At 46.5% G+C, this 16,203-nt stretch overlaps 1 protein-coding gene across 1 annotated transcript in view; it reads right to left on the reverse strand.

Moving 5' to 3' along the window:
- LOC310648256 (nucleolar transcription factor 1-like) overlaps positions 1–16,203 on the reverse strand; it is a 254,864-nt gene that overhangs the window by 119,834 nt on the left and 118,827 nt on the right. Inside the window, exon 11 of the mRNA XM_083376002.1 lies at positions 1,846–1,887. Coding sequence (XP_083232128.1) covers positions 1,846–1,887 — 42 coding nt within the window. The remainder of the gene's footprint in view (positions 1–1,845; positions 1,888–16,203) is intronic.

Genomic DNA, 16,203 nt, shown 5'->3' on the forward strand with positions numbered 1-16,203 from the left:
ATGGTCCCATAACAGAGTAAGAACGTAACCCTGAAGAGTTCAAGAAAATAGTCACAATGATAATATGGGCAAAAAATGTTGGACATACTATAGAGCTTGAAGAACGGGAAAAGTTATGGGACAGAAATATTAGATTAACCAAAGCTGTACCATAAGAGCCTTGGTGGAGCAGTGGGCTAATGCCTCCTTAAGTAACACCAGCTGCCTGCAATTAGTGCAGGTTCGCGTCCCACCAGGCTCAAGGTTGACTTAGCCTTCCATCCTTCCGAGGTAGGTAAAATGAGGACCCAGATTGTTGGGGGCAATAAGCTGACTTTGTAATAATGCCGCTTGGGGGGGGGGTGAAAGCCCTAATAAGCAGGCATATACATAGAATGAAGGCTACTGCTAAGCTTGTAAGCCGCCCTGAGTCTTCGGAGAAGGGCGGGATATAAATGGAATTAAAAAATATATATATATATATATAAAGAAAATTTGTATAAAATGTTTTATAGATGGCACATGACACCAGTGAGACTAGCCAAAATGTTTAAAAATACTTCAAATGTCTGTTGGAAATGTAATCAAAGACCAGATACTTATTATCATATATGGTGGTCATGTCCTAAAGCAAAAAGGTTTTGGCTTAAGATACATCTATGGTTGGAGAAGAAGATTAAAAAATAAATAGAATTTAAACCAGAATTGTTTCTGTTAGGAATGATAGGCCCCAATTATGACAAGGAGAGCGGATACTTAATGTTACATGTATTGACAGCAGCGAGAATTATGTATGCCCAATATTGGAAAAATGAAAATTTACCGACTGAAGAAGTATTAATCAAGAAAATATTGGATTGTGCAGAAATGGATAGATTAACTTTAGAGATTAAAGAGAAAGAACTTTAAGTTTACTATAGAACTTGAAACAAATTTTATCAATGGCTAGATAAGCGAGTTAGAGAGAAAGGAATGTGATATGCAATTTTGAATTCATTTGAGTAAGAAAAATACTATACATTGAAAACTTAGTATTGTTTATGATAATCTATTATACCTACCAGTTATTATTAACTTTACTACTTTTATTTATATATATTTACCCAGACAATATCCTGTTTGCCAAATATTGAATGCTATTGGGGGAAACCCCAAACCCCACCCCCAACCTTTCCTGTACCCTATCCCAAATTCCCATCCCATTACCCCCCTTTTTAACCCTATAAAAACTAATAAATTTTTTTTCAAAAAAAAAGAGTTCAAGAAAATAGTATGTCTTTCTTCCCTCCTTTGCCAAATAAAAATCAGTGAACTGTTGTAGTGATTATGGTCCAACCAATGTCAAGTTTTTTTCAAGTTCAATTCATTTAACTGGAGATATTTAAACATGTGTATCAGTGTATGAGGGCAATTTGGAAATAAACCTACGTTTGAGCATGTGCGAGAAATAGGCGGGGATAGCGATGCCTGTCCTATGGTGCCATGTGCAGTAGTTCAGTAGGCAGTGAGGAGTGGAAGAAGGCTGTGTTGCAGTTGACTCGTCCATTAGATCAATTGAAAATGAACCAGTTTTTTAAATAAAACAGTGGCTTGTGTCACACCGCTTCAACGATGACAATGCACTTCACGATGCTGTTACAGGGTGGCGTCATTCTCAGGCAGGAAATTTTTTTGCAGAAGGAATTTCAAACCTTGTAAGACATTATGACAAGTGACTTAATTTGAATGGCAATTATGTTGAAAAGTAATGTAGTGTTGTAGTTTTCCAATGTGTAAAATACAAGTTCTGTATCTGCAAGTGTCTGTCATTGATAACCAAATGGAGGTTTATTTCCGAATTGCCCTCGTATTATGGATCACACTCACCTCCAGGAAACGCAAAAGCTCAATTTCATAATCTTTCTTTTTCTATGAAAGGAAAACAGCAAGAAGAGAAAATTAGTTTCTTGAGTATGCCAAATGGTTCCCATCTCCTTTTCCTCCCTCCATGACTGTTTTGTGTCTCTAAACAAATTGATTCTCTTGATTCTTAAAAGGTTGTAAGAAACTGATTTCTAGAAATTCTAATAAATTACTGGAGTTGGGACCAAATATTTAATTGGCCTAGAATAGTAGCTCTGAAACACGGCTGTACTTGAAGAATCAGTAACTGGAAATCCTTAGTAAACACAGCCAGTGGACTTCCCCCCCCCCTTTTCAGATTACAGAGGTAAAAGATGACAATATCAAGAATAATTTAGTATTTAGGAAGGAAGAATTCACTCATTTAAAAAGGCATGCCAAACAAGGTGAAGCTAGGGCACTACAGTTATTGTTTTTTAAGTCAAGGTTAGACAACATGATGTCCTCCAGGTATTCGAGACCAGTGGTGGGATTCAGTTGGTTTGCACCGGTTTGGTAGAACCGGTAGCTAGTTTTTTGTTGACTTCGGCAAACCAGCTGAAGCCCTAGCCCTTTTTCGCAAGGCCCAGAATGGACCCCAGAAGTGCATGGACGCCACTTCCAGAAGACCATTCTGAGCCTCAGAGGCCTGGGGGAGGCTTCCCAGGCCCAGAACAGCCCACCAGAAATGCATGAACATCAGTTCTAGAAGTCTGTTCTGGGCCTCAGAGGCCCAGGCCCAGAACGGATGTCCAGAAGCAACATCAACACAGAAAACCGGTGTCATGGTTCCGACTAATGAAACACTTCAAAGAACCTTCAGGCATTGTTTATTCTCAAAAGTCTATAATAATGAGAACAAAGCGTCGTCACAGCATGGTGGGATGCCAAGATCTGAATTCCCCTCCCTTCAGCACCTAATATTTGGCACAATTCCCTCCTCCAATTAGCAGTCAAAAATCACATTCTCCAATCAGTTTGAAGGGCAAAGCTTCCCTTCCGTTCTGTAATGTGCCATTTCTTATCTTATTAAAAACAACGGGGGGGGGGGACATTCTCCCTCCTCTCCCCAGCTTCATCTAATTCTAAGAGCAAAACAATTTAAAGGAAAAGGCTGCCTCTTACATTGTCAAAGCAAAAACATCCAATGTTTGCAGCGTTGACAACCGGCTGTTCAGGTATTTGAATCCCACCACTGTTTGGGACACATATTTCCATCAACTGGTCCAGCATGGCTGATTGCAAGGTGCTGTGGGAGTTGTAGTCCCAAGCATTTGTAGGACACTATATCACCATCCTATTTTAACATGTTTATGATGGTAAGTGTACATGGGATGGAAGCTATTGCAACATGATGTCCTTTAAATCATGAAGTTGGACTTTTTTAAAAAGATAAATAGCTTGGTCTTTACCGTAACCCTCAAGTATTTCATTGGTGCTTTATTTCTATCAAATATGTATGGATGAGCTTTAAATATAAGAATTATAACAGAGAGAGCCTGGGAAGGCAATTAAGAAACAGGAATGTTAGAAAAGCAGACACTATTATACCTATTACATTGCTGGTCCTTCCCAATTGCATTAAATTTAGTAGCAAGAGAGCAACCTGCTTGTTATGTATGCAGGCACCTGCATAGCAACAGCCACCAGGGGGCGTTGGCCTGAACAGTTTTGGCGGGAAACCCAGGTTCGGCGGGAAACCTAGGGCCAACCCCATTGGCTGTCCGCTTACCTGGCCAGGTATTTAAGGAGGCCAGGTAACCCTCATTCCCCAGTATGCTACCCCCTCCAATAAAGAGCTGAACACGTACTCCGGATGGCGTCTCTTCCTTGCGTCGGACCCACTACACAATAGTGGCGAAGAAGGTGGGATTGCTGCCGACAAGGAGCTGATGTCACTGGGGAAGCGCTCCGCGAGCTGAAGGGAAAGGCATTTTCCTTCCTTCTTCCCCCCCCCCCAACGACCGCCAGCCGACTGTACCACGCCGGTCTCCACATCCGCGACTCAAGACCTGAACCAACACCGCAATGGCAAGAGCCGGACAACCCCGCGAATTCGACACCCACCACCCCGAGACATGGGCCCGGTACCTGGCTCACGACGAACTGTACATGCGGTTCAATCAGATCTCGGAGGACAGCGCGAAGGCGGCCGCCCTGCTCTGCATCGGGAGACCAGCACTCCTGGAGATCGCTGTGAACCTGTTCGCCCCGGAGGCCATCAACACCATCGCGTACCAGGACCTCGTGGCCAAGCTCAACGCCCATTTCAGGCCCTGGCATTCCAAAGTGGCCGCAAGGTCACAATTCGAAAAAAGGGACCAGCGTCCCGACGAATCCGGCGCCGAGTTCCTCGCCGCCCTACGAGAAGCCGCCATCGCCTGCAAGTTTTTGAACTTGGAGGAGCGGCTACGGGACCGGCTGATCTGCAGCCGACGAGACAGGCGGCTGCAAGAGCGCCTGTTCGAGAGAGAGGAGGTTTCACTCCAGGAAGCCGAGGATGCCATCCTGGCCCACGAAGCGGCCTGCGGGGCCGTCCAAGCAGTCCAGGAGACCCGGACCGGCAGCCAAGCAGCCAGCATCCACCGGCAGGTCGCCACAGCCGAGGACGACCAGAGCATCCACCTCCTCCAGTGGAAGTCGACCCCCGACCAGCGAGTCAGACGCCCAGACACGCCTAGGCCTCCCAGCAACGCCGCCAACCCTCAGAAGGGTGCAGGGTGTGGTGGGAACCACATGCGCAGCCTCTGTAAGTTCCGGTCGGCCACGTGTCGGGCCTGCAAGAAAACAGGCCACATAGCCACGGTCTGTCGTAGCCGCCGCCCCCGAGAGGAGATCCACGAGCTGCAACTGGAGAAACCGCCATTCGAAGGTACTGGGGCCCCGACCAAAACGCGAATTGGCTTTGTTGAGAGCCGGCTGGCCATTAACCACATGGATAGCCGCCGGCTGCTCAAACCCAAAATTAGACTAACAATCCGCTTTCAAGGCGTCCCTTGCAGCATGGAGCTTGACTCCGGATCAGCGGTCTCGATCATTTCGGACGAGACCCTTAACTACATAAATAGCCGGAGCAAGCAGCGGATTAAATTACGGCCTACAAATTTAACCCTGACCGATTTTCAGAATTTGCCGGTCAAGGTAAAGGGGGAGGCTACCGTCTCGGTGGGGTTTAAGGGTCACGAAGAGCACCTGGAGGTTGTAGTGGTAGAGGGCCGGAGAGCCAGCCTGGTCGGCCTAGTCTGGTTCGAGGCCCTGGGAATCACGGTCTCTGGGATCCACCGGATCCAGGGGGACTCCGTCGAGGCCGTCTGCAAGGAGTTCGCAGACGTCTTCGACGGGATGCTGGGCAGGTACACAGGGCCCCCCATATCGTTCAAGCTCAACTCGAACGTTCCCCCCGTTAGGGTCCGGCCGCGGCGAGTTCCCTTCACGCTCAAACACAAAATTGAGCGCGAACTGGATAAGCTGGTGGCCGGGGGAATCCTAGAGCCCGTAGATGGGGGGGAGTGGGAAACCCCAATCGTCACCCCCCTCAAATCCAACGGGGAAATAAGTATCTGCGCCAACTACAAGTGTTCGGTGAACCGCGCCCTGAACCAGCATGCTTACCCGGTCCCCACGGTCAGCCACGTTCTCGCTTCCCTCCAAGGCGGCGCCATCTTTGCAAGACTCGATCTTGCGCAGGTGTACCAGCAACTCACGGTTACTAGGGCAACAGCTGACATTCAAACCATAGTAACACACAGGGGAGCGTTCCGGGTGAACAGGCTGCAGTTTGGGGTCAGCGTTGCTCCTGGCATTTTTCAGGAAGTTATGGAGAAGACACTCAGGGGCATCCCAGGAGTATGCCCCTATTTTGATGACATCCTGATTACAGGAGCATCAGCAGAAGAGCTGGCAGGCAGGCTCAGGGAGGTACTGTCCAGGCTGCGTTCAGCTGGCCTTAAACTCAAGAGGGAGAAATGCAGCATAGGTGTTTCCTCCACAGAATTCTTGGGATTCAGGGTAGATGCCAGGGGAATCCACCCCACAGAGTCCAAGGTGAGGGCCATCAAACTAGCACCCACACCCAAAAACAAGGCAGAGCTACAGGCATTCCTGGGCCTGCTGAACTTCTACCACACGTTCCTCCCACACAAGGCAGCCATTGCAGAGCCACTCCACAGGCTACTGGACAAACAGGCAGCATGGGTCTGGACTCCCGCTCACGACCAAACCTTCAGGGCTTTAAAAGCACTACTGTCGGATAAGTCCACAGTAACCCATTTCATCGAGACAAAGCCCATATGCATCGCATGCGATGCATCCCCTTACGGTGTGGGCGCAGTACTCAGTCACCTCGAGCCCAATGGGGCGCAAATTCCCATAGCATACTATTCTAGGACGCTGTCTGGAACAGAAACTACGCCCAAATCGACAGAGAAGCCCTGGCAATCGTGGCAGGAATCAAAAAATTCCACGATTATCTGTATGGCAGGGAATTCACTGTCTACATGGACCACAAACCACTCCTAGGCTTGTTCACAACGGACAGGCATATGCCCCAAATCCTGTCCCCCAGAATGCTCCAGTGGTCCATCTTCCTTGCAGCCTACAATTGCAAGCTGGTGCACAAGCCAGGGAAGGAGATGGGCCATGCAGACGGCCTAGGTAGGTTACCCATTGACACCCCGAACCAGACCCAGCACCAGCAACACAGATCCTAGCCCTGCAGGAGTTACCAGAATGCCCTCTCCGTGCCAAGGACATTGCCAGTAACACAGCCACCGACAACATCATGAGCAGGGTACACTCATGGGTTTGCACAGGGTGGCAGGACAAGTCCCCGGGGCCTGAGTTCCAGGCCTATTTCACCAGGCGCAACGAGCTCTCCACGCACAGGGGTTGCCTCCTCTGGGGAAGCAGGGTCATCATTCCCATCACAGTAAGGGGCAGGGTCTTGGACTCCTTACATGAGGGACACCCAGGGGTGGTTAGGATGAAGGCTCTGGCCAGAAGCTACCTCTGGTTGCCAGGGTTGGACAAGGACATTGAGGATCGGGTCAAGGCCTGTTACACGTGCCAGAGATCCAGGCCAGAGATGCCACATGCACCCGTGCACCGGTGGGAGGCCCCACACACACACCCTGGTCCCGCATCCACATTGACTATGCAGGGCCATTCCAAGGCCAACTGTTCTTAGTAGTAGTGGACAACCACTCCAAGTGGTTGGAGGTAGTCCCGGTTCCCAACATGACCTCGGGGAGGACAATCCAGGTGCTCAGAGCTCTCTTTGCCACACACAGCCTGCCCGACGTAATTGTGTCTGATAACGGGCCTCAGTTTACCGCTAATGATTTCCAGGCATTCTTGAAGGCGAACTGGATTAGGCACGCCACCTCTGCGCCCTTCCATCCATCGACCAACAGGCAAGCTGAACGGATGGTAAGGATGACCAAAGACGCACTCCGGCGCATCATTAGCGGGGACTGGCATCACAGGCTGGCGAAATTCCTACTCGCCCAACACACTACACCATGTGTTGCTACCGGGAAGAGCCCAGCAGAACTGCGGTGGGGATGGCGTCTCATCACCAAGCTGGACCATTTACACCCAGACCGAGTAGCAGCCGAGACGGTTAGGCCACCACCACCATCAGCATCATTATCATCATCTTCACTGCAATCATCACCAGCACACAGAGTTCTCAACGTGGGGAACCTGGTCTGGGTGAGGAACTACGGGGCAGGGCATCCATGGGTTCCAGGGACAGTGGTTGAGAAAACTGGACCCCTCTCTTACATCGTGGGGGTGGAGGGGGACAGACACATAAGGCGACACATCGATCAGCTCAGAGGAAGGGTTCCTGAGCGCACCACACACGCCCAACAGGAGAGCCACAACCCAGGAGAGGTCAGCCCAACCAGAAACAACACAGAGCAGGAACCAGAGGAGGAGGGCCTCCTGACCCCAGCCCTGTTCAACCCAGCACAAAGGCCCCAAGAACCAGCTGTCCAAGCCCAGGGGCAAACCACACCCAGACAGTCCACCCAGCCCCACAGGACACCTGCCTACCTGTCGGACTATGTGTGCAAGTGACCTCCTCACAGTTGCATTGTGTTTTTTTTTGTTATTGACATACAGTGTACATAGTTGTAGCTAGTTGCAATTTGTTATTGTTGTTATGTGGTTCTTCTCTAAGGGGGGAAGGGTGTTATGTATGCAGGCACCTGCATAGCAACAGCCACCAGGGGGCATTGGCCTGAACGGTTTTGGCAGGAAACCCAGTTTCGGCGGGAAACCTAGGGCCAACCCCATTGGCTGTCCGCTTACCTGGCCAGGTATTTAAGGAGGCCAGGTAACCCTCATTCCCCAGTACGCTACCCCCTCCAATAAAGAGCTGAACACGTATTCCGGTTGGCGTCTCTTCCTTGCGTCGGACCCACTACACAATACTGCTTGTTCTCAAGAGTGCTTTTGCCTGGTTGGTTACAGGAAGTCGACCTCCACTCTAAATGTGATCCTGGAAGACTGCAATAATCCGATTGATATCTATCAGATTCAGCTCCCCTTCTCAGCTATTTCATCCAAAAATAAGCGTTATGAGTACTTACAGTGCATTCAGAAAGTATTCAGGCCCCCTTCACTTTTGCTATGCTGCAGCATGATTCTACAGTTGTTGAAATTCATTTTTTTCACATTCATCTACACTCAGTATCCCATAATGACAAAGTGAAAACAGAAGTTTAGAAATGACTGTAAATTTATTAAAAAGAACAAAACTGAAATATCACATTGGCATAAGTATTCAGACCCTTTGCAACAACACTTGAAATTTAGCTCAGGTGCTGAAGGTTGCTGATATGTTTCTACATCTTGATTGGAGTCACCCTGTGGCAAATTCAACTGATTGGACACCATTTAAAAAGGCACACAGCTCTCTAAGGAAGGCCTCACAGCTGACAATGCATACTGTAGCAGAGCAAAAGGCAAGAGGTCAAAGAAACTGCCTGAAGACCTCAGAGACAGGATTACTGCAAGGTACAGAACTGGGGAAGGCTAAAATAAAATTTCTGCTGCATTGAAGGTTTCTAAGAGCACAGTGGCCTCCATAATTCTCAAATGGAAAAAGTTTGGCACAACTAGGACTCTTCCAAGAGCTGGTCGCCCGGTCAAACAGCAATCGGGGGAGAAGGGCCTTAGTAAGAGAGGTGACCAAGAACCCGATTACCACTCTTTGACTGAGCTCCAGAGATGCTGTGTGGAGATGGGAGAGAGTTCCAGAAGGACAACCGTCACTGAAGCCCTCCACCGATCTGGGCTTTATGGCAGAGTGGCTAGATGGAAGCCTCTCCTCAGTGCAAAACACATGAAAGCCTGCTTGGAGTTTGCAAAAAAGGACCTGAAGGACTCTCAGACTGTGAGGAACAAGATTCTCTGGTCTGATGAAACCAAGATTGAATTGTTTGGCCTCAATTTTAAACGTTACGTCTGTAGGAAACCAGGCACCGCTCATCACCTGCCCAATATCATCCCAACAGTGAAGCGTGGTGGCAGCATCATGCTGTGGGGGTGTTTTTCAGCAGCAGGGACTGGGAGACTGGTCAGGGTTGAGGGAAAGGTGAATGGAGCAAAGTCCAGGGATATCCTCAATGAAAATCTGTTCCACAGCGCTCAGGACCTCAGACTGGACCGAAGGTTCACTTTCCAACATGACAACGATCCTAATCACACAGCCAGAGCCCTGACTTAAACCCTAGTGAACATCTCTGGAAGGACCTGAAAATGGCTGTCCACCGACGATCACCATCCAACCTGACTGAGCTTGAGAGAATTTGCAAGGAAGAATGGCAGAAATTTCCCCAATCCAGGTGTGCAAAGCTTGTCGCATCATACCCAAAAAGACTCGAGGCTGTAATTGCTGCCAAAGGTGCTTCAACAAAGTACTGAGTGAAGGGTATGAATACTTATGCCAATGTGATATTTCAGTCTTTTCCTTTTAATGAATTTACAGACATTTCTAAGATTCTGTTTTCACTTTGTCATTATGGGGTACTGAGTGTAGATTAACGAGAAAAAGTGAATTTCAGCAACTGTAGAATCAGGCCACAGCATGACAAAATTGACAAAAGTGAAGGGGGTCTGAATACTTTCTGAATGCACTTTATGTTTAGTAATAGGCACTTAAAATAGTATTAAGATTCTACAGTATTAGCCTACCAGCAACAATGCTTACCCATCAGCCTTCATACCTCATAAATTAATTGGGAGATAGCTTGGGGGATATCCACAGCTTGCAAACTTGAAGATTTTGAAATCCACCTGGAGGCTGCCTTGTTCAATATGCTTTATAATTTCCAAAGCCTCCCTGATGAGTAACAAGCCTGTCTAACCAGAAAATTTTGATAGAATGAACACAGAAGATTGCCCAAGACCAAAGAATGATTTATGTGGGCACAACTACCACCTTCAACTTCCCTGTCATAGTCAGACTACTAATTAATTATATTTTCAGATGTGAATTACAACTCCTCTCTGCAGGTCTGCCTTGGGAAGCAAAAATATTGTGATTATTTCCTAGTGCCTCTGGGAGATTTCTTTAAATTAGGCAGACTTACTGAATTCCTTGGAAGATGATGCATAACCTTTTTTATATAAATATGTTATTAGAATTTTTTAACATAACATAAAACATTCAGTAATTTATAAACAGAATGTTGTCTGGGTAACATTTATAAGACAATCCTTAACAATTAATTTCTATGATCTATATTCCATACGTTAATTTCATTTGATTTCCCCTTTCCCCAAAGTATCTTTCTTTGCAAAACATTAGATTAAGACAATTCTCATTATTTTAATTAACAACAGTTAAGTATATAGTTTCAATAATCCTATTTGTCATTTTAGTTGCCTTATCATAAATCCTGTTACCGTGTTTATTTCAGCTTATTTCTCCCTCCAAATTCTAAATATTCTTACAAGTGACAATCTTTTCAACATTTAACTATATTTACATTGGTAGATTTAATTTTGCTTTTTCCATATAAACCCTCTCATGCTTTTAAATTTCTTAATAAGTTAAAAAAGTAGAAAAAGAAAAAAAAAGAAAAAAGAGAAACAAGAGAAACAAGAAAAAAAGAAAAGAGCACTGAGATACAAAAAATAACATATAACTTAAAAATATGTATCCCTCCTAATTTAATATATATTTATTCCCTCAATTTCTTATTCTTTTTGACCATAACTAAGAATGTATTTAATCTGTTTGAACTTTGAGCATTCCATTCAATAGTTCTAATCATCTAATCCTTTAACTCTCATTCAAAACACATTTTAATGCTTTTCTTATCGTCACATTTAAATAACTAAAACATTTGCTTTTGTTTAAATCATTTCAACTTTTTTCAGAATAATAATAATAAAAAAAACACATTACATTAGTTAAGGGGAAAAATTATCCCTCTAAGAGTAGTATATTTCAAAGTTTTTCCATTTCTTTAGCCATATTCAAACAAATGTTTCTTTTTAAAATATTCTTTCTGATAATCTCCATCTTCTTTTCCCTGAATTTTCATTTGTATTTTTTCTCTGGTCATTTCCTTTATTAATCAATGTTTTGCTGCTTCATTTGTTTCCCTATAAGGAATTTTTTCTCATTCTTTTCCTTATCTTCAAAGTTGCTTAGACGTGTTGAAATATTTCCCATTTGAATTAAATCATGGTTTTTTTATTTTATATGGTTCCATCTTCAAGTCTCTATTCTCAAAATTATATTTAGTCATCTCTGCTGTATTTTCCTGAGAAAGTTCTTGAAGTGAAATTAAGTTGAAAATAAGTTGATTCATGCTCTCAAAGTTATTCTGCATTTCCTTGTAGTTTAAGGTCATTGTCCTTTGAAATTTTTGCCACTTATCATATGCTTCCTTTTGTGAAGTGATCATTTTATAAGGTTCCTTCTTTAAGTCTCTACCCTCAGAATTTTGTTCAGTCATCTCTACTGTATTTTCCTGGGAAATTTCTTGGAGTGAAATTAAGTTGGAAATGAGTTGATTCATGCTCTCAAAATTATTCTGGATTTCTATGTAGTTTAAAATCATTGTCCTTTGAAATTGTTGTCACTTATCATATGTTTCCTTTTGTAAAGTATTCATTGCTTTAGCTTTGTTATTTCCACTTTGTTTACACAGCTGCATTTTCTAAAAGCTTTGAGGTTCAGAGAAAAAAAATCCTCATCCACCAGCAGGTGTCAGCATTTGCTCAATTTTCATGTCTTTCTAGTCTTTTTTCTTTCTCTAAAGGGTAAGTTTTGCAGCTACTAAAAGGGAGGGAGCAGAGTCCCCCTCCCCTTTTCCTTCTTCGGAGATCTCTTTTTTGGGGGACTATCTTCTTCAGGAAAATAGGTAAGATAGAGAAAATCAGTATTCTTACCCAGATTCAAACATGCTGTTTAAGATCCGCTTAGTTTAAAAGCTTATGGCTTCCGTTGTTTCAGCTATGACTGGACATGAGTTAGCCAGCCTTTTCTTCCATTGGTTTCTGGGAGGCTTCTCCTGGACTGTTTGGAGAGACCGCCATCTCTCCTAAGTCCCTGGGATTTCCTTCATTCATTCCACCCCTTCAGGGTGGGTTCTGGCCCCTTAGGGTCCCCCCCAAAAAAGAAATTTCAGCCGAAGGATTCGGCATTCCAAATCTTCCAGCTGTTTCACTGAAAAACAGGAACCAGAAGCCGGAAGATGATGCATATCCTACGTGGGCAGTTTAAGGACCCTGTGGCGGCCTGACACATGGAATCCCGCATCCGCACCCTTAAGCAGGGAAAGCGGCTGGTGATAGAGTACATTCAAGACTTCTGAAGCCTAGCTAGCCACTTGAGGGACTGGCCCAAGTGTCTGCTCATTTCCTACTTCCAAGAAGGGCTAAACTGAGACCTATACCCAAACTGCATATGCCGAGGAGTGCCGGACAACCTACAAGCGTGGTTCTGAGTGGCCAGCAAGGTAGAGATCAACCTCATGGAGTTCCAAGAGCACGCCACACAGGAGAGTCGACCCCACAGAACCAGGTCCCAGAGGGGGAAAAGGCGCAACCCCAGCCAGAAGAGGCAAGCCTCATCAGAACCAGCGTGCCTGTTTCCGCTGTGGGAAGAAGAGCCATCAAGCAGCCATGTGCCTCACACCACAGCCAGTGTCTGCTCCTCCACCTGCCAGCCAGCCCAAAAGGAAGAGGCCCCCGGCAAAGCTGAAGGAAAAGACACGCGTAGGGCAGCAGGCTGTCGAATTCTCTCCCCAGTCCAGTGAGCAAGAGGGAACTCCGACCACCACCCAAGTGGGTCCAACCTTCTACAAGAGTGATAGAAAAGGGGAAGCCGACCTCATGGTAAGTGGCACCATCACCCCTATGACAGCCAGGGTCGGGATCATGGTGCCATCCTCAGGGGTGAGGGGAACCATCACAGCATTGCCGGACTTGGGGTGCACCCAGTGCGGTCAGTCCCCAGGTGGTAGAAGAAGTGAGGCTGAGGAAACTAACATGACCCATGGCGTTTTCCCAACTGGATGGGTCGATAACAGGGTGTGCCATCTACCTACCTGACCGAGCCAGTAAAGCTCAAAGTGGGGACCCATGTAGAGACTATTAGATTCATTGTGGTCCCTGGAATGACTGAACCCATGGTCCTGGGACTGGTGTGGTGGAAAAAGTGGAACCCCTCTGTGAGCTGGGACAAAGAGGTGGTGGATATGGAGAAAAGCTGCTAACCAGCAAGAGCTAGGGAGAGCGCAGAGAGCTGGCCACATGCCTGCGGCTAGGAAAGTGAAAGCGGAGACCGCAAATACACTAAAAGGAGGAAATGGCTTACAGCCGCTGATTCCAGCAGAGTATTGTGACCTAGCCAAGGCTTTCAGCGAGAAGGAATCAGACGTGGTCCCACCTCACCAACCCACCGACTGTGCAATATAGTGCTGGGAGCCAAATTACCCAATCTAAAAATATACTCCATGACCCCCAGAGAGATGGACGAGCTCCGAGCATTCATTGACAAGCACTTGGTGAGGGGATTCATCCAGCTGACAAAATCAAGGATGGCGGCCCCAGTGCTATTCAAGGAAAAGAAGGACGGGTCCCTTAGGCTGTGCATGGATTAGAGGGCTAAACTGCATATGTGTGGAGAACATGTACCCCCTCCCCCTGTTGAGGGACAAGCTGGGTTATTTGGCAAAGGAGAAGATCTTCACTAAGCTGGACTTGAGGAAGGCATACTATCAAGTGAGGATTTTTTATTTTTTATTTTTTTAAATTCCATTTATATCCCGCCCTTCTCCGAAGACTCAGGGCGACTTACAAGCTTAGCAGTAGGACGAGGACGAATAGAAAACTGCGTTCAATTGCCCCCTAGGGTGCTACCAGTTCCGAATAATGCCCTTCGGGCTACAGAGGGCTCCTGCTGTATTCATGCAACTAATAAACGAAGTCCTGTATGAGTATTTATACAAATGTGTCTTGCTGTACTTGGACGATATATTAATACACACCGAAAGCACTGAAGAGCATGTGAAGTTAGTCAGGGCAGTACTCAAGAAACTGTGAAGAGCCCAACTCTACGCAAAGCTGTCCTAGTGTGAGTTTCACAAAACTTGCTTGGACTATCTGGGGTACCATATCTCTAATGAGAGAGTGGAAATGGACCCCAGCAAAGTGAAAGCCATATTGGAATGGGAGCCCCCACGAACCAGAAGGCAGTTACAGAGCTTCCTAGGCTTTGCAAATGTTTACCAATTCATCCCCACATTCACCCAAATAGCACTGCTGATCACCAATCTGCTGAAAACCAGGGGAAGGAGGACCAAAATCCAGTCAACCCCTGGATTGATTCCTTGACTGCCAAGCCACTTTTGAAAAGCTGAAACGCCTGTTCACTGCAGGGCCAGTCCTGAAGCACCCCAACCTGGAGAAGCAGTTTGTAATACATGCTGATGCCAGCGATGTAGCAATAGGGGCAGTCCCACTCCAAATGAATACCAAAGGGGAATTGCAACATTTCACCTACACGTCCCGCAAGTTGTCTGACACTAAAAGGCATTGGGCTATCTGGGAAAAGGAGGCTTACGCAGTCCAGTGGGCTCTCATGATGTGGAAACAATTCTTGGAGGGTAGCAAGATCCCATTCGAGGTTGACAGATCACAAGAACCTAGATGTACTGAAGACCCCCCGGAAGCTGCCCCCTAAGCAAGTCTGGTGGGCTCAATATTTTAATTGGTTCAATTTCACCCTCCAATATCTACCTGGAGGGAAGAACTTCCTTGCAGATGCCCTCTTGCATGCCGCAGTACAATAACATCCGAGAGGCAGTAGTGACTTCCATCATCCCATCTAGACAGCACACAGCGCCAGCCATCACTCAACAACAAGCAGCATCCCGACCGGAGCCAGCCCAGGGATGTAGAGCAACCCCTGAAAGACACCCTGGCAAGAGACAAGTGGTTCCAGCAGCACGAAGGCAACCTGTCCCTGAAGGAAGGGTTGGCGTAGAAAGGGACAAAATTATATGTCCCAGCCAGCCAACAGACCTTAATTGTGCAGTAGAGTCATGACACAAAGGTAGCAGGACATTTTGGGTTCATAAAAACTCTTCACTTAGTGAAGAGGCAGTTCTGGTGGCCAAAGATGCCATGTGTCCTTCAATGAAATGGCTACCCGGTCTATTGCAGCTGATCTAATGAAGCCCTGGGAAGAGATCTCTATGGACTTTATTGTGGACTTGCCTGAAAGTGCAGAGAATACTGTAATCTGGACCATCACAGACCTATTTTCCAAGCAGGCACATTTTGTAGGGTGCCCGAAGATTCCCTCCGCCAGGTCCCTGGCAAAGATATTCATGCAGCATATCTATCAGGTGCATGGAGTCCCAAAACGCATCATTTTGGACCGAGGGGTGCAGTTCACATCAACATTCTGGCGGGAATTCCTCAACCTGATTGGCTCCTCACAGGGCCTTAGTTCCGCCTATCATCCTAGTACCAATGAAGCCTGTGAATGTACAAATGTAGTTTTGGAGCAGTACCTGAAGTGCTATGTTGACTACCAACAGCCCAACTACTACCCTTTGCAGAAGTGGCATACAATAACTCCGTGCATAGTAGTACAGGGTTTACCCCTTTCTGGATAGCTAGCAGAGTAGAGTTTGCACCCATGCAGGAAATCCTGCAGGGGCAGTCGTCCTCAGCATCCTTGGCTGAATGAATGGACACCTTAAAGGAAACATGGGTGGTGGTGCGCAGGGCATTGCAAAAAGCTACGGAAACGCAGAAGAGGCAGGCGGACAAAAAAAGTGCCCCACAGGGGGAGTTCAACGTGGGGGA

Source organism: Vipera ursinii (genome assembly GCF_947247035.1).
Source record: "Vipera ursinii genome assembly, chromosome: W".
Classification (NCBI taxonomy): Eukaryota; Metazoa; Chordata; class Lepidosauria; order Squamata; family Viperidae; genus Vipera; species Vipera ursinii.